Here is an 18,350-nt window from a genome sequence, read left to right on the forward strand (position 1 = left end):
ATTTTTGGCATATAGCCATTGCTTTTTCAAGGGCGGCTTTTTCATTGCTTTATGACTTTTATTTTGAAAGACAAAAGGTTGGCAACGGATGGGCTGGAAATGTAGCGCTAGAAAATGGTTTGCAGCGTCATCTAGTGGACAGTAGGTGTAGTTATATAACAGCAACTGCAACAAAATATATATTTTAAATGAATCGGTTTGATCTTTTTTTACATTTTGAAAAGGAGGAATGAACTCAAGGACTTGTTAAAGTTCGCAAGAGTAGAATATAGGTAATGATCCCAAATGAATTTGTTAAACGTCCACAATGCAGGAACAAGTGATATTTAATTATGTAACATAAACAGTGTTTCATTGGTTTCATTTCATGGTGTACAATACAGTAAATGCCATTACAGCCCGATGCAGTAGGTGGCGGTAAATTCCTGTCATGTTGGTTTAACAACTGCGATTGAAGAAGATAAAGAAGACCTTGGAAAACAGGGTACTTTTTTGCCTTGACCTCGACCCAGACTATGCTATTTTAATTTGATTGATTGATCGATTGATTGATTGATTGAAGTATTTATTAACAGTTTGCAGAATTACAGTACATTTAAAGCACAACTCGATACAAAAACTGTCAACTGTGAGTGGACGACCCAATAAAGCATTACACTTGTTTACAAGAGGGTCTACCTTTTTCAATTAATCATAAAATTATCATAAAATAAAACATTACACTCTTGAGCTCATGTAAAGGCAAGCCCAATGCCAATTTCCTGTGTTATTGACTGAAGATGATCAGATCACCAGATGAAAATTAGGTGAGGAAGTTTAGCAATATAAAAAAAATAAAGCTTTAAAGTATTAGGCAAAAAAACGACCCTATGCCTAGACGGAGCCTCTTCTGGGAGGGAGCAGTTGGTTTATCTCATCTCATGAGCTACACACATACTAGAGAGTAGGAAAGGAAACACAGCCAATTTAGCCAAACGCAGTAATGGCGAATAAGTGGTTACCGTTCTCACTCATTTTTCTGGGAGTTTTCTCGCTATACTGCGCCACATCTGCGGAAAATGGTGGAATAAAGAAGATGAAGATGCAGTTCGCCACGGGGCCCCTTCTTAAATTTCAGATTTGGTAAGAATGACTGTGTAAATATAGTACAGTAGTAGCTCTAAGCTAGCTAACCCCAGCTAATGTCAATGTCCAAGCTAGCCGCGATTTCGAAGAAGACGTTGCACAACATGACATACCATTATCATGTCTCTAGAATAGATCAAACATATAACCAACACCAAATATGAACTTCAGTCTGAATTAAAAGTTGTTTCTTCGATGTTGAAATCTGCCCAATGCAATGGCATGATATAGAGGGAACTCTGATGCAATGCAACCAGCCAGGTCCAACGGCCTGTTTCCGCTCTCAAATCCAACTCTTTACCTCTTGTGCACTGTGTTATTGGATCATGGATTAACATGCCACTTAATCCAATTCTCCAGATCCCATATGTACACTTGTTTCAGACTTGTGGTGGTACCGTTTTGTAGATCGACTGTGGTACAACAGGTTTTTGTTTTGAAGTTCATGTGACGTTGAGTCACATGTTTCTGCCAGTGCCAGTGCATGTCATCATAGACATGCACTGGCAACTAATAACTAGTAAACACATAAACACGTCATAAATGTAATGACACTAGCCCAAGAAAGCTTGCTCATGTTTAAGGCGGTTTCCCCCCCCAAGTGTTGTCAATGCCACAGTTATATGGTTGGAGAGCTATCCTTTCCTTGTGTAAAGCTATTGGGCAATGTGCTGCAGAGAGGAATGTCACACCACCACTACAACCTTCCAGTAGAAAGAAAAGTGCACAACGATGGAAAGATAACATTGATGTGTGCCTCTGCTATGCCGAGCACCCAGTTTTACACAGCAAAAAAACTGTATTGTGTACTTGTCTTGTCTTGCTCTTGTTCCTGACTTTAACCTTTGTTCCTGCGCCCACAGCATTTCCTGAGGGTACAAGCGGGTGTTTGAGGAGTACACGCAGGGCTTGTACCAGCGGTACCCAGACATCCGTATAGAGGGAGAGAACTACCTCCCTCTGCCCCTCTATCGGTAAGAAAGAGAGATTTCCATCATATACATTTACATTGATATATATAATGAATTAGGAGTTGACACATGCATGCATACTACAAGTGCATTGATTATACCTAAATTGACTGAAGCAGACAGAGCATTTATTGCCTGTATAGGATTAACCTTTACATGCCTGCATTTCAGGAATTTAAAAACGTAACGTATGGGTAATCACATTATTTAATATTGGGTACTGAGAGAGAAGGAATATGTGAAGTTCTAAGTTTTTTTAAAGATTTTTTTGTTTTTGCTTTCGCCTTTTTTATTTGTATTGATAGAGGGATAGATGAAAGTAGGCTGACAGGAGATGGGGGGGGGGGGGGGGGGGGGGGGTGACACGCAGTAAAGGCCGTCGGGATCGGGAGTCGAACCCGCGGCACACTGCCAGACTGGATTACCAGCCAAGGTGCCCAGACAGCTACGCCAGCCGCCCGGGCCATTCTATGTTTTTTTTTTTGTTATACCAATGGCATTTTAAGTCCTTTTCCTGTTTTATTCTTTCAGACACTTCGCTTCCTTCCTGTCCGTGTTCAAACTGCTGGTGATTGGGCTGATTATCATCGGCAAGGACCCGTTTATCCTCGTTGGTATGCAAGCCCCAGGCATCTGGGTTTGGGGCCAGGAGAATAAGGTGAGGCCACTGCTTGGTTCATATGCCGAACGGTAAATGACGCTGGTGTAGAACTTGCATGAAATATGGTGTATTAGGATTTTAAGAATCTTTATCTGAAGTGAGCTAAATTCTTGTTTGGCCTGTGTTCAGTATATTACAGTGTTTATAAATGCAGCATACTGCTGGTGTCAAACAATAGGCTACACAGAAATGGAATAAAGCCAGCTGATATAATTTATTTAATATACAGGCTTGCATACAAACATCTCACCCATGGGATTTCATTAGCTGTTCATCTAGGGGTTTGGGTGTGGTGTTTTGCTTGATATTGTCTACAGCGGTTTTCCCCGAAGCTTGTTATCTCCAAGGTGACAAATTAATATTGTGGATGCTTAGGGTCAAGGACCCACCACATAACAAAGTATGTGTGCAAACAAGGAGCTGGGCTAAATGGCTCATCTTCTAGTGGCGTGTTCTGGGTAAATCATAACGTTTTTTGTGTGTGCCTATAATGCAGTGCCCAAAATATGGATGCCAGGTGAAAGTGGTTAATAATTGAAAGCTTCTTTTCAGATATATGCCTGCATGATGGTGTTCTTCTTCAGCAACATGATTGAAAACCAGTTGATGTCAACAGGCGCTTTTGAAATCACCTTAAATGGTGAGACTTTCTTGGTCACAGCATAGGCCAGATTTACATTCAATTATGGTTGTGTGCTGGTGACATATATATTATGCTTTTACATTTGTAGATGTGCCAGTGTGGTCCAAATTGGAGTCGGGTCACCTACCCTCCATGCAGCAGCTGGTGCAGATACTCGAGAATGAGATGAAGATGAACGTTCACATGGACACAATGGACACAATGTCACACCACCGCTCTTAACCCTACTGGCTGGAGCCAAAGACCCCTCCATGTAAGTACTCTGGGCTTTATACAGTTCTGCGGTAGAATAACCAGGTTGCTGACAAGCTTTCATATTGGGGATGTTCTAATCTAATGTATATGACTTGCTTCCGTTCTCTAGGTTTGAGGTGGGTTTCTCATCGGGCTGTGAAGTGATTTTTATGAAGGTCTGCGCTGAAGGCAGGAGGTCTGCTAGCGCACACTGGATGTCCCATCACTCCTCACCGTGTCCCTTAAGAGTCCTCACCCCCGATACCAGAGTGGGATCTTTGGCCACTGCGCTGGTCATTTTGTTGTAATATTACTACTCGTGCAGCATTCATTAATGGTGCACAATAAAAAATCGGTTTAGGCTTACAGGGATGTGACCTTGTGGATATGAAATGGTTCTGTTTGAGAGATTCCATGTCTACACAAATAGTCTGAAACTTGTCATATACTATAGACTTGATCCACGAGAAAAGAAAAATCATGTCATTTCTACCATTGAGCAATTCTGTATAGTTTTAACTGTTTCTTGTTATTAATTTAACTTAGCTCTGTGTAGAAAATGCCACCTCATCGCCATCAAATTATTTGAAAATTGCCTCAGTTTGATTTCTGAATTCTAATTTTTATATTTACTTTGCATAGCTTGAACAAAGCTAAGAGGATTAATACAAAAATATAGTAAGTATTTAACTGAAGTGTTGTTATTTTTTCTCTTGTGTCATCTTATAGGAGGTTTACTCAATGTGTTCTAGAATGAGCTTTACTCATTAATGTCTATCAATTCAAGTAAGCGACAGTGAGGAAGGAAAAACGGTTCAGGTTATTTCTTTAAAGATGTATCAGAAGGGCCAGTCCAGACCATCTTTGTCAACACCCCACAGTCAAGGTAGAAAAGTACTGAACCTTGCATTATAGACGGTGTGGTTAAAAGTCTAGTTTACCAGATTAATACATTTTTGCTGACTTAACGGCTATCATTTAAAACCATCTGGTGAGTAAGTAGCCTTGGGATCCAACTGATGAATGTGGCCCATCTCCTTTTTCTGTAGCGTGAGGCGGCTTGACGTACAAGGTCATCGCCCAGTACAAGTACACCCCATGGACATGACGCCGCTAGAATGTCAGATTTACCCCCAATCCTACCCTTAATGCTGAGTGAATGCCATTGGCAGTCCCATTAGTTTTATATTCTTTAGTATGACCCGGCCAAGAATTGAATCCTGACCTCCCAATCTCAGGGCACACACGAGCTCTGGTCCATTGCCTTAAAGCAGTGATCTCTAAATGAAAGCCTGGGTATCGAGGCTAGGCACATGCTAACCACAAGGCCACGGAGGTGGTGAATACCATCTGCCTAGAACAATCACATTCAAATCTTTACACGGCGGCAACAATATTTCACATCACAGCTCTGGAGTTTGTTGCATCACTTTATCACTGTGTAATGTTTACAGTGTGTGTGTATACACTCATGGCACAAATACCAGTCAAAAAAAGATGTACCTGTTTTCGGGGGCGATTAATCATACTTTAACAATGCCCCAGGTGGGGCATTGTTAAATTCATTTTAACAATGCCCATTCATTTTACACTGTTAGCAGGATTTGTTTTACCAATGTTGCATGTACTGTACTATTTCTTGACATTTACTGGTTATTTAACTGCTTGCTCCATGCATGCCTCCAGAGAAGCCATTTGTGCCTTTTGTATTTCTGGTTTCCAAGAAATTCTGCAAACACTGAAGCATCAGTAGTATATCAACATTATAAGTATTAAGTACTGTAGGACCTGATTCATTTGAGTACATACAATGTTCACACAAAGCACAGATGAGATTTACAGACAAAGATACATAAACATTATGCTCCTTCAGCCTCTGAAAGGATAAAACAAGACCTGACTGAGCAGAGCCATCAGGGAACACAATAAGTAACTTCAGCCCTTTACTATAATGCTTCTGATTCTGAATACATTCTGCTAGATATTTTGGTTTGTGAATAGTTCGTCTTCTCAAATCTCACCACATGATGGCAGCATAACTAAGGAAAGTCAGAATAAAGCTGTGAAGTTCCATTTCTTATATTCAGATGAACTTCAGTCTTTTAAACAGCATCATCTATAGTACCTACTAATATGTTTGTTGACAGATATTGAAGCCACCTACTTAGCAACTTTAATAACCAGGCTCAACATATAATAATTGGTTTACATTTATGGGTTATATGTTATTACAAGTGCTTGTCCTATCTGCCTCTTCCTTTATTATTTCCTGGTTGACATCTGTCAGCCCTATGCCTAAATAATGTACCATCATACAGAAATAGCTGATCTACAACTAAGCTCACAACACGTCACAAACATAACAGGTTCTGAGCTTGTAGATTTTCTGTGTACAACAAAGTATAAATCTCACTTTAGGAGTCATAAGGTCACACAGTTCAATGTAGAACTACTCTACCACACAGTTCAGGTAGAGTAGGACTACTTCCATGGTAGAGAGCTGGTTTCTGAGAATATTATAGTCAGGTACATTTTATTTATAGGCTAGAGCACATTTAAAACACATTTTGTGCCCAAAACGTCTGTGGACGTCATGGGTATTACCGCACGTGCATAGCCCAAGACGTCTGTGGACGTCTTTGAAAAAAAAAAAAAAAGATTAGACATTGTCTAATCTTGATTTCATAGTGTGGTGTAAAGTGACAACATTAGGAATCATCAATAACTCATTTCAAAAGTGATACATCATATTTTTGAGGTTTTGGTGTACTTGGTGTATTTTGGTGTATTCACTCTTATAACCCACTAGTGCACCGGAAGTTACAAGGTGTAAATTTAGCTATGTTAAATCATAAAAAATAAAAATAAATCAAAACTATTTGGCTGATGAGTGAAGCAGGCTACATTGGACCTTCAATGGAAAGCTCCAGCAGATAGGTCATTGCTAGCCTGGTACACCACTCCCCCTTGAAATCATTTGGCAGAATGAAAAAATTGTCTGGCAAGGGGGAGAGGTTTACCAGGCTAGGTCATTTCTAAAGTAGTAGGTGACTGAATGGCTGACAGCCTCTTTCTTATGAAATATTATTCTATTTGTGCATATAATACATAGACTTGGCTGCTACATCACGTTTAGTGCTCTAAACAAAGTCCGTAGACTTCATGGCTGCCACTCTGTTTCTGTTTTGGACTATAGGACAATTATTTTGTGCAAGCTTCTGACGAATTGCAGTTTGTTTTTGAGGGGCTATGTCCAGCTTTTGGTGTATATGTGCACAAACTTTGTCCTACACAAACATTAAATTCCCATTGACAATGAATGGACAATTTTACGTCATAGTGTCTGATGATGTCATAGTGTACGCCATGATGATATAAGAGCGCCCCTCACTTCACACGGTTGTAATTTTAAATAAATATTTATTTATTACACAAATGACGTTAACTAAACTAAATCACACACAGTACACATCATTTAAACACTTGGACCCTAGTGTCCTTATTCTGGAGTGAACATTTGGCCAAAAAAACAATTGTGTAAAGTGAGGGGCGTTCTTATCATCATACATCATCACATTTCGTGCTCAGCCAATCAAATCATCACAAATGTGGTACACACAGACAGTCAGACACACAGGGTAAATAGCAGGGTGGCATGGGATTTCCAGACACCTGGGCTGGTGTTGCGATGGGGATTCATATTCAACATCGTCATTGAGATCCCAGATTAGCCAACTCAACCCATCGGCTTTGCGGATTGGCCAAGCTTCGCCTAATGTTTGTGCTTATACTTTACCTATATAAGTAGTAGCATGCACAATTCTCCATTGTAACACCCCATGAAGCTATTCGGTGAATGAGATGTTGCGCTGGACAGTGCATCTCAAAGGAGGACAGAAGAGGAACTATCATGCTGCTGTGGCAGTGGGGCACAGGCTGTACTCCATTAGATGGTATGGGCAGACGTACATGTACGACATGGGTCACATCGATGTGCACATCTTCAACACAGTGTCTTTACGGTGGACCAAGTTGCCAGCGGTCACAACCGGCGGAGAGCAACCTTCGTGTGATGTTACCTCCATGCACTATGGCCACACAGCGGTGCTGATAGAAGACATCATCTACATCTGGGGGGGAGCGTTACTTACACGTGTCGCTGGCGTCGCCGAGCCTACGTACAGCAACGTGCTTTATGCGTTGTCGACGCCCACCGATGTCAACACCCACAGATGGTTCAAGCCCAAGATTTCAGGGACTGTCCCGGAGGCGAGGTGCGGCCACTCTGCCTGCGTCTTGGGGAAGATCATGTATATCTTTGGAGGATTCAAGCTCCTGGCTGGATACACTAATAACATCCACACTTTGGACACCAACACAATGGTGTGGTCTCTAATTCCCACCAGAGGCACGCCGGCACCGGCTTCGTCATGTCACTCTGCCATTATCATCGGGACTAAGATGTTTGTATTCGGGGGTCAAGTGGAACTGTTCGAAGGCCAATACGAAGGCCAGTGCAACACTAACAACAGAATCAGAGTGTTTGACACAGAGACCAGCCGCTGGCTGAGCATGCCTTCTGCAGAACTACTTCCAGATGGACGGGCGTGTCATTCAGCCTTTGCCTACAATGGAGAACTGTACATATTTGGCGGCCTTAACTTTCGTCTGAACTTTACTTTCAATGACATGTGGAAATTCAACTTGGAGACCTTCTCCTGGACGAAGATTGAGCCCAAGGGTTACCCTCTGTCTCCATCATCTGTGCTGTCCAGGCTGTGCTGTTGCACGGTGGGAGATCGTATCATCCTCTTTGAAGGATACAGATACAAACCCATTCAAGGGGAATGTGAAGATCAAGATGAATATGACGCCAGTGTCTCTGATCTGTACATCTTAGACTTAAGTCCTACTCTGAAGACATTATGCAAGCTGTCAATTATTCAGTACGGGTTGGAGCAGTCGGGACTCCCACATGACATCAGGTGGGAGCTCAAAGCCATGACTACCAATAGCATCAGGAAAGGAAACGCATGACAACGGGCAGAGAACAAAGATCTAAGGCAAATGGAAGAGAACAACGGGGAAAAACTAGAAGATTGCCACCCATAAATAAGGCTCCCTTCATTCAGATGGCAAAGAAAGCAGAGCACAGGAATGTGCTCAGTGATGTCCACCCGGAAACTGAGCAGCATTATGTAGGAGAATAGAGAACTCTACTACCAAGTGAACTGTTCCAGGGGCAGATATGGCTGCAAAAGAGATCTCTAAGAATAGAAACTTCTTCTGCCCGGTTGATCTCCATCGTGAATTAATGTAGAAATGCTTTGGGCCCATGCAGGAATTGACAGTTATGGAAGAAGACTTAAGAAAACGGATGTTTGTACTGGAGAACTGGTAATGGGAGAGGAAAATGACTGCAGAGGTGGAGACCTTTGTGTTTTTTTAATGTTTTTTTTATGACCGTGAAGGTGTTTTTGAATTTGTTTGTATTTATTTTTTCCAAGGTGAGCAGTAGGTATGAGATCAGAATTGCCAATTAATTTTCCAAAGACTTTTCAGTTGTGTTCCAGAAGATGACATTTACAAGCTCTTAATTGCACTCTGACACCCCTGGACCTGATATTACAGTTTATTGCGAACGAAGTGAGCACTAACTATAGAAGCTGACCAAATCTGTCTGTGTGTGTCTGTCTGTCTGTCTGTCTGTCTGTGTGTCACGCTGTAACACCACCCGCCCGCCACCAGAGGGCAACTGAAATTGGAACGATACAGAGGTCTGTGTGTGTGTGTGTGTGTCAGACTGCCACAACAGCTTCGTTCGCTTCCCGCATTTACGTGTCTTACTTAAGCTTCAGTTGGAATGTTTCACATGTTGCTACTCTTCATCAGATCCCAGCCTGAAACAGTTGCATGCCAAGCTGCTGGTACATACATAGACTAGTAGGCCATACATGGCCTACTTGTGCGCAAGCAGAGCACGCAAGTACTGCTGCTACTAACTAATGTCTATTACAACTGCTGTTCTAAATCCTTAGACCCGTTTATTGACCTTATTCCAACCCTGAAACGTTAGCCTAGTTACGTCACCATCAACAGTCAATAAAGGACGACCATTCACACACACACACACACACACACACACACACACACACACACACACACACACACACACACACACACACGACATGTGATGACATCACGTTTGTGCCGCTTTGCCAGTATAAGTGGCAGCATGTTCAATGGAACCAATAAAGGTCTGTGCTCATCGGTGAAGCCCATTGGAGTTAAGGTGTGTGGACCTGACAACGGCTATGATTACAGTTGGGTGCCACCGATATTGTCCCTTATCATTTGACCCATTTAGGCCTGACCTCAAAATTTTAAAAAAATCCTTCTAAATCCTCCAGTTTTCTGAAATAAATATTTTCACGTTTTTTCAAAAATAGCAGACCTACAAGCTCGTAGCGCGCCACTCGGTGGCGCGCTATGAGCTTGTAGATCTGCTATTTTTCAATAGCTAAATTATAACATAATGTTTAAAACACCAAAAGGGGTTCCCGCCCAAAATGGGTTAACTGTCCTTTTGCGCAGATCACTCAAACCTCAGCAAAAAGAAAAGGACAATATCGATGGCCTCCAACTGTACATCAGACAACAGGAGTATTGGAGAAAAAAAAGGGATTTTGTTTCTACCGGAAAAAAAATACTTTTATTTACTCCAATGCGCCCTCTACCAATATTGCCCAGAGAACTGCCTCATAGAGAATATTTTTCCTCCGGTGAAAAAAAATCCCTTTCTGGCCAAAAAGTACCGTTTATACGTGTGGTGGGGGGCTCAGAGTGCGTCCACTAAGGAAAGTAGGCTTTCTATTGACACAACCCATCTTTGTATTGGTGAGTAGGTCAAACGTTCGTGAGATTTCCACTAAAGAGGAGAGGCTGGTCTGATTTCGATTTGAGATTTAAAACCGAAAGTAGTCCCATAGCCTTATACTGCAGGGCAGAATCGTAGAAGCAGTAGAAGGCTATGGACCAGAGCTAGGTCTACTGTAGGCTTATTGTTAATTGCTGTGTAATCGCTTTATATATACACACGTCTCCCCATTACAATGTGCTGTTTCATACACACAAAACCCAAAAACAGATTCTCATCACATGCCCTGCCTATACAGAAAGATGGAGGTATAGGGCAGAGGTATGGTAGGCAGAGATTTGAGCTCTATTGAGCACACCATTCTCTGTTTACCTGGTGATGTGATATCTCGGGAAGAAGCACTTTGTAACCTTGCTAAAGCTTTAGTTATTTACATTATGAATATGTCAAAAGTCCTAAATATAGACCCCATAAATCAAGTGAAAAGACATGTAGGATTACAAAAACATGTGAGGGAAATTATTGCACCCCATTCATTGTGTAGGAACCTTATTCAAGTTTTAATCCATCACATGATTAATGCAGTTAATTTGACTTTTCAACAACAAAGATTCCACTCCACCCACAGTTCAACATCAAGTAATACCAGCAGCATTTAGCAAAAACATAACCAGATGTAACAAAAGTGTACTAGTTTTGTGGCTTAAAATGAACCCAGGATTGACTCAAACTCTGACAACATAACTACACATCAGAAATTATTCTAAATTAACTGTTGGTAGAATGGTCACAGATTGGTTAATTGCTCAAATTGGTGGCAATGTTACCCACTATAAATAGCTGTGATTCAACAGCATGCCACAAAACGGCCTGGCCAATCAGCAGCAGCTATCCCGCCTCTAGCTGCTGCTGATTGGCCAGGCCGTTTTGTGGCCGGGCATCAAGTCTGCCTGAGAGTTCCCAGATGGGAGCAGGAGGGGGGAACCCAGTGTACTCTCTGCTGCCCCATCTGGCGGAGTCAGGTTAGCTTTCTTTAGGGTCTTGGTGAATCTTTAGTATGGCACATTAAAATGAAAGGAAGTACAGATTACATCAGAAGCCCTGTTTCATTTGTACTCTTTAATCCCATGTCTGCATTTTTTTAATGATTTTTGTGACCCAGTGATTTCAATATGACTTAATGATCAGATTAGACAGTCCTGAAGGCAACTATGGATGAAGTCTCTTTCTCGCTTGCTCATCTGAACCACGTTGCTCACCTCTAGCAGTCTTTGGACAACAGCAATAAGGTGAGGGGTGAGGCTGGTTCTCAACGGTCGCAGGTTGGAGGGTGTCTCAAGGCACTGGCGGAGGTGCTTAATGGTCAAATGAACCCTAATCCTCCCAGCCAATACAAACAGCTCTTCTTTAGTTAAGGATGTTGTTCCTGGAGCAGGCACGCCTCCTTTATATCCCCCCTTGATGAGATGAATGAGATTTATGTCTCATATTACAGATGTTGGTATTGAAATTAACTTGCATTTGTACAAAGGTAATTTCTTTAAAAAAAATGAATCACACTCGTGTGAAGTGAGGGGCGCCCACTGTGGCTGCCACATGACGGCAATGTTTGTTTAACTGCTGTAAACCCACCATAAACATGGCTGCCACATATGACGTAACGTTTATAAGTACCCTAAACAAACATTAAAAGTCCATAGACTTGTCTGCCATATGACGTAATTTCAAAAGCCAGACGAGCACCCCTCTAAAACTCATAATTTAGCTTATGTACAATACATATTAACTTTGAGCGCATAACCCACCATACACGACATTTATTCCATTGTCTTTCCACGCGTAATACGCCAAACCCGCCATTTGTTGTATGTGTTTAATTCGCCGTTGTTTGATGGTTATTATGAAAATCCGGTTTTGTCGCGGACATTGTGACGAGGCGGACACGTTATGACGACGTAACCGGAAATCAACCAACCGCCGGCTTGCAAGGGCTTCTGGGAAAAAGAGTCCAATGCACAGTGAACGAGGGGATATCATATAGACAATCCTAGCCCGCTTTTCTCTTTGTCTGTGACCCGGATCGCGGAAGTGGCTTAATAACAAATCATGGGACTATTTTTTTTCCATGGATCAAAGGCGCAAATACTTCGGCGTATGCTCCAAAGGTAATTAAACAATCCCGGCAGTCAACGGTATCTTGTCAATTATACTATAACGCGTGGAATGTGTTCAACTGAAGAACTGCACCACCAACTTGATACTTGTGTTATGTGTGTGTGGGTGAGAGGATGTCCGATATGGTACCTACCTGCACACAACAGGCACCGACACTGAACCTGGCCTGTTGGCTGCATGCAAGGAAGGAGATGAACACTTGCTCTCGTCCCAGGACCCGGACCCCTATGCATTTGTTCAGGGACAGGATGACGGGCCGCAGAGGGGTGGGAGTCGGGCTCAGGATGTTCCAGCTCCAATGCTGAGTTCTGGCACCAAGCCCATCCAAACACTGACCGCCTGAACTATCCAAGCTCAGCCTGCAACATGAATAAACACTTACACGTCTTCCCAATCAATAAATGACCAGTCGTGATATAAATCTCAATATGTCATAAATAAACCTAGCATTTTGGGTAACCGTTTTTTCCCTGACTTTTTTTTTGAAAATCGCCCCTGTCAAATATTACAATTAAAGTAAACTAAACTAAGCCTAAGTAAAATTAGAAATGAAAATTATTTCTAAATTAACTAAAACTAAACTGAATTTGAAATTAAAGTCAAAATAAAATAAAAGCTTATATACGGAAAATGCGAAACTATAATAACTTTGTCCCACACTCAAAGAAAGTACACTGTATATTGGGGTATAAAATCGGGGCACGTATGATTCATTATGCATGATTTGCTTTAAGTTTCACATAAAAGTACATTATTCTCCACTATTACCAGATGGAACCATGGCTGTAGTAACACGTCGCTCTGCCGTCAGACTGGAACAAAGCCCTTATCTGTTGCTCAGGGCTGTCATCGTACACAATGCAGACCCTCCCTTTTCCTTCAGTCACCACGATGACCACAGCCAGTAGGCCAGAAGGGTAGCTGTTACCATGAGAAGAAGATAAGGATGGGAACGACACCCACTGGTGAGGAGGACACGCACGCACGCATGCATGCACGCACGCACGCACGCACGCACGCACGCACGCACGCACGATACTGGTTTGAAGGACAGAGTGACCATGGTATTATACAGACCTTCGTCAGGCAAACATGTTAGAATTAAATGATGGATAATGACATCCACACAAAGTGGGGTCCGGGGACTCCTAGGGGCCCTTGAGAGAGTTCCAGAGGGTCCCCAGCTAAATGATAGTTATAGGAACCAAATGTACCCTTATGGGTCTGTAACTCTGAGAGTGTATGAACACATGAACAGACAATTGTGTTCGTTCATCCACTGAAAAGGATACAAGACCTGAGCAGAGCCATCGGGGAACACTGTACGAAACTTCAACCCATTATAATAATACTTCTGAAGACATTCCGCTCCACCCTGTAAATGCAAAGGCAACAGATTAAGCCTCCAGATGCTGTATTTACATTTGTTGTTGTTTTAGTATGTGGGACTTAATCAATGGATGTTACAGTAAGATTGTGAGCCACAGGATTGCACAATATTTAGAGGACTTATGTCTTTTTTAACCGATTGAGACTGGAAGCGCATCTGTGTCACTTTAGCCTTTTTTTTTAACCACTTTAACTATTTAACTATGAGCTTTTCATAATCATGAAAATGTGTGCAAATCTATGAATATACATATTTTTTAAAGTGAACATTTTGAAATAAAATCTTTGCTTCTGGGGGTCCCTGGAACGAAACAGTCTGAGCTGATGGTCGGTGGATATAAGTACATGTAATTCTGGCGGTCCTTGATAGGAAAACGTTTAAGAATCACTGATAAAGCAACATAGTTGCAATGTGTGTTTTTTTTTAGAAAACTGTTGGGATTCAGAAGACATTTTAGGCCAGGTCTAAATGGATCAAATGGCTTCATCTAATACTGATAAAGTTTATCATTTATTTATAAAGTTTATAAAGTTTTAGACATGAGTTATTGAAGCTATACCAGCAACAGTAATATCAGACATAACAGCCATAAGAACTGGTTAATTGTATAATAATGATGTCATGTGTTATGGATGTAATCACGTGTACTGTACCTTATGGTTATGGTAAGATATGCCAAAGTGCTTGTGGTCACAACAACATATCATCACCTCTGCCTCTTGTGTTTTTATTTCGTGGCTCTTGTCAGTCTTAGACGGAGTCACAGTCCAGCGTCCGTTTCCTGGAGCGCAGGTGGAGAGCAGGTAGCTGAGAGGCTTTGACCCTGTGACGTCTACGTGGCAAACACAAAATATATCGTCTTATCTCAACAGTTACCAGCTCAGTGGCCTTGTGGTTAGAGTGTCCGCCCTGAGACTGGGAGGTCGGGGTTCAATCCCCGGCCGGGTCATACCAAAGACTCTAAAAATGGGACCCAGTGCCTCCCTGCTTGGCACTCAGCATCAAGGGTTGGATTGGGGGTAAGTCCCTGCGACATACTAGCATCATGTCCAGGGGGTGTACTTGTACATCAAGCTGCCTCACGCTACAGAAACAGGAGATAGGCTCCTGCCCTATGGGCCTCATGGCTTGGCAAGGCTACTTACAACAGTGACGCAACGCAGCAAGATACAGTATAATTATCTGTGTATTGACTTTTACAGAAGACAAGGTCACACAACGACGTTTAAGCTTTTACAATTGTATGGGTATGCCTGGCCTAACATCTACTTGTGAAATGTAGAGTAGACTGACGACATGTTCGCCACCTAGTCGACTCTAATAGAAGAGTTGCGATATTGAGGGGCCAGAAAACAACTTCCGGTTGTCCCCATTCAATAGAAGTCTATGTAGAAGAGCCGCCATTGGACTGGCCCCATGAAGTGAACGGAGTTTGCGTAACGGCCGCGAAGCGCGAGGTTGTGACACACAAACATACATGTTACTAATAAAACAATAATCATACTAATATGGGGGGGGGAGAACACAACGGAGACAGTGCTTCTTTCACCTGAACATTATATCACTATGTGATTAATTCTTGTTTTGTCTCCCAATGGAAATATCCTAAAAAAACGTGGTCGTATTATAATCGGGGCCTAGACTATTTTGTTCTTAAATGTTTTTTTGTGTGGCTTTAATTATGTTCTTAAATGTTTTTTTGTGTGGCTTTCGCCTTTATTTTATATTTTTTATGGAGGGACAGACAGTAGGCTGACAGGAAATGGGGAGAGAGATGGGGGGGGAAGACATGCAGTAAAGGCCGTTGGGATCGGGAGTCGAGCCTGCGGCACACTGCCAGACTGGATTACCAGCCAAGGTGCCTGGACCATTGAGCCATGGCCCAGGCCACATTCAATGTTCTTTTCACACAAATGAGTCTTGAATAATGGGGGCCATCTTATAATCAGAGTCGTATATTCGGCACACACAATATCCATGTTTACAGACACAGAGTAAACTGTAGCTGTATGCCATCCAGATGAAGTTTGTGTGCCATGACTGAAATTAAATGCATTTCAGGTGTGACATGAATGCAAATGTGAGTTAAGTGTAAGATAACTATATACTCACACGTTTCTACAAAAGGTGGGTGGGCTGTATTATCCCTGTAGAGTCTGTCTTGCTCCAGTTTTCTAAGCAAAAATGAGAGAATGAGAGAGAGAGAGAATCTTTTGTACAACTCATGAACTGCCACTGGCATACATGTGTGCAGTGAAGAGAGAAGAGGGTTTCAATCTCAACCTGAGCCTGCTTGAGTTAGTCATGAGAAGACATTCCAAATCAAGAATATGCTTACATTATTTCTTATTAAATCTAGAGACAGACACATACTGTAGACTGGCTTGAGAGTGTAGAGGACGTAGTAGAATCATGTATATCGATGCTGCAATTTGTTTTGTTCTCTGAACTTTCATTTTCATATTTCTTTGCATGCCTATACCTCCTATAGTCCTATCTGGCCACTGCTGCTAGTTATTTAGTAAACAAACCCTCATTTACAATTTAAAATATAATACATATTAATTTCAATGCAATAGATAGGATGCAATTATGAAACTATACAGCTGTGTGTTGTGCAAATGCTAACAATATTCAGTAAAGGACATATTGAGGAAACTAAATCGTAACTACCTGTAGGCTATACAACGTCCTACAAACTCATAAACACTCAATTATGTTACATTTGAGGTTGGATTAATAATCTAATAAATCCATCCTTTATGTCTATATACCTGCACTGCATAATCTCCCTTTTTTGGCAGAGCAGTTCCTGCTGTTCTGTGGGTGTCTGTTGAGTTGGGATATCATTTCTCAGGTCAGATTTCTCCTGGGCCAGATGCATCTGATGAACAAGCAGCTCACACAGCTGCTGGTGTTGGGGACAGCAGAACTGTGTGTGTGTGTCCACAGTAATAAAGAGAGTTATAGAAAATGAGACGTGCAAATAGACACAAATAGACAAACAACATATATCATGTGGTTTTCAAACATCTAACCATGGGCTAGTCGAAATCACAAGGCACACCTGTATTCACTTTACCTCAGGCTCCTCTCCCCACATTAGGTCCAATGAAGGCCTTGCCTTCTCTCCACAGAACTCACATATTATCACAGAAGACACAGAGGCTGTCATAGTCTGTGGCTGGAAAACACAGTGCTCTCAGCATTATTGACTGAAACTGAACTCACAAGAATTAAGTCAAATTCATGTTTTTAACTGTATATAGGATTTAACCCAATCTGGGCGGGAACCCCTTTTGATGTTAGCATTATGTTATGCTTTAGCTATTGAAAAATAGCAGATCTACAAGCTCATAGCGCGCCACCGAGTGGCGCACTACGAGCTTGTAGGTCTGCTATTTTTTTTAAAATCGAACGACTGACATAGAAACATAGCCTTTTCAGAAAACTGTCAGGATGTAGAAGACATTTTTAGAATCTGATCTCAGGTCAGTTTTATTTTTTCAGTTTATTTTATTTATAGTACAAAATCACCCCAGGGGGTCTCAGTGCACTTTACAGCATTGATACAAAACAAATCAAACACAAATAGCAATAAAAACATAGTAAAGCATAGTAAAATGTGCATAGCTGTATGAATCATACTGATTAAAAACTAAGCGGAACCGTAATGTATAGAAAAAAGGTGTGTTTTTAGCCTTGACTTAAAAATTTCCAGGGAGTGTGAATTTCTGACATCCTGAGGGAGAGCGTTCCAGAGACAGGGGGCACGGTGTGTGAAAGCTCTGCCCCCAACCGTTATTTTATTATGTGTTGTGACTGTGAGTTTTCCAGCATCCTGAGAGCGTAGTGGTCTTGGGGGGATGTATATATTTATTAAACTGGACATGTAAGGTGGTGCTAAATGGGTTAAAACAGAAAGGATGTTTTTACCACAGGATTAATGGTTCTTGCATCCAGAACCAGCAGGTTGTCAGACTCTCGGTTGTATCTCAGAACTCCTGCCATCCCGGGTATGATGAGTAGGTATTCTGTAAATATTTCCTCTTACATCAAGTTCTTTAGACACATCCTTTTTCTTTTATTTTACAAATATATATATTTTTTTAATGTTCACAAACAAACACGACGACGCCATACGTTGTTATAAGCATGACAAATCTTTCTGTATGTTTTCTGTTAAGACCAAAATAGACGTGATTGAGTAAAATGTGCCACTCATGTCTATAAAGCAGAGAGAGTTGTAAATGTGCAGTGTGAGTCACAGGTTG

The 18,350-nt window shown here is 41.6% G+C and overlaps 3 protein-coding genes across 3 annotated transcripts; 2 read left to right on the forward strand and 1 right to left on the reverse strand.

Moving 5' to 3' along the window:
- Positions 1–879: 879 nt before the first annotated feature.
- Positions 880–4,324, forward strand: selenot1a (selenoprotein T, 1a). Its single transcript, XM_079530068.1, has 6 exons — positions 880–1,122; positions 1,989–2,099; positions 2,628–2,754; positions 3,310–3,397; positions 3,489–3,653; positions 3,765–4,324. The coding sequence occupies exons 1-5, from the start codon at positions 983–985 to the stop codon at positions 3,620–3,622; spliced, it is 600 nt and encodes a 199-aa protein (XP_079386194.1). The 5' UTR covers positions 880–982; the 3' UTR covers positions 3,623–3,653; positions 3,765–4,324.
- A 3,171-nt stretch (positions 4,325–7,495) lies between these two features.
- On the forward strand, positions 7,496–8,671 carry LOC306943801 (kelch domain-containing protein 3-like; the record flags this gene model as incomplete). Its single annotated transcript, XM_079530327.1, has 1 exon — positions 7,496–8,671. The coding sequence occupies one exon, from the start codon at positions 7,496–7,498 to the stop codon at positions 8,669–8,671; it is 1,176 nt and encodes a 391-aa protein (XP_079386453.1).
- A 2,848-nt stretch (positions 8,672–11,519) lies between these two features.
- LOC306943620 (glutamate-rich protein 6) lies at positions 11,520–17,195 on the reverse strand. Its single transcript, XM_079530047.1, has 8 exons — positions 17,159–17,195; positions 16,851–17,008; positions 16,189–16,250; positions 14,730–14,908; positions 13,979–14,061; positions 13,455–13,607; positions 12,820–13,045; positions 11,520–11,968 (listed from the first exon to the last, which is right to left on the reverse strand). The coding sequence occupies exons 1-8, from the start codon at positions 17,177–17,179 to the stop codon at positions 11,696–11,698; spliced, it is 1,155 nt and encodes a 384-aa protein (XP_079386173.1). The 5' UTR covers positions 17,180–17,195; the 3' UTR covers positions 11,520–11,695.
- Positions 17,196–18,350: the final 1,155 nt, after the last annotated feature.

This window comes from Electrona antarctica (genome assembly GCF_951216825.1).
Source record: "Electrona antarctica genome assembly, chromosome: 19".
Lineage (NCBI taxonomy): Eukaryota > Metazoa > Chordata > Actinopteri > Myctophiformes > Myctophidae > Electrona > Electrona antarctica.

Excerpts from the sequence above, each read along its gene's own strand:
- LOC306943620 (XM_079530047.1), bottom strand. The coding sequence starts at position 17,179 with ATGTGGGGAGAGGAGCCTGAG. Across the intron at positions 16,251-16,850 it reads AGGGAGATTATGCAGTGCAG|AAAACTGGAGCAAGACAGAC; the intron begins GTATATAGACAT and ends ATTTTTGCTTAG. Across the intron at positions 13,046-13,454 it reads TACAGCCATGGTTCCATCTG|GCTGAGCTTGGATAGTTCAG; the intron begins GTAATAGTGGAG and ends TTCATGTTGCAG.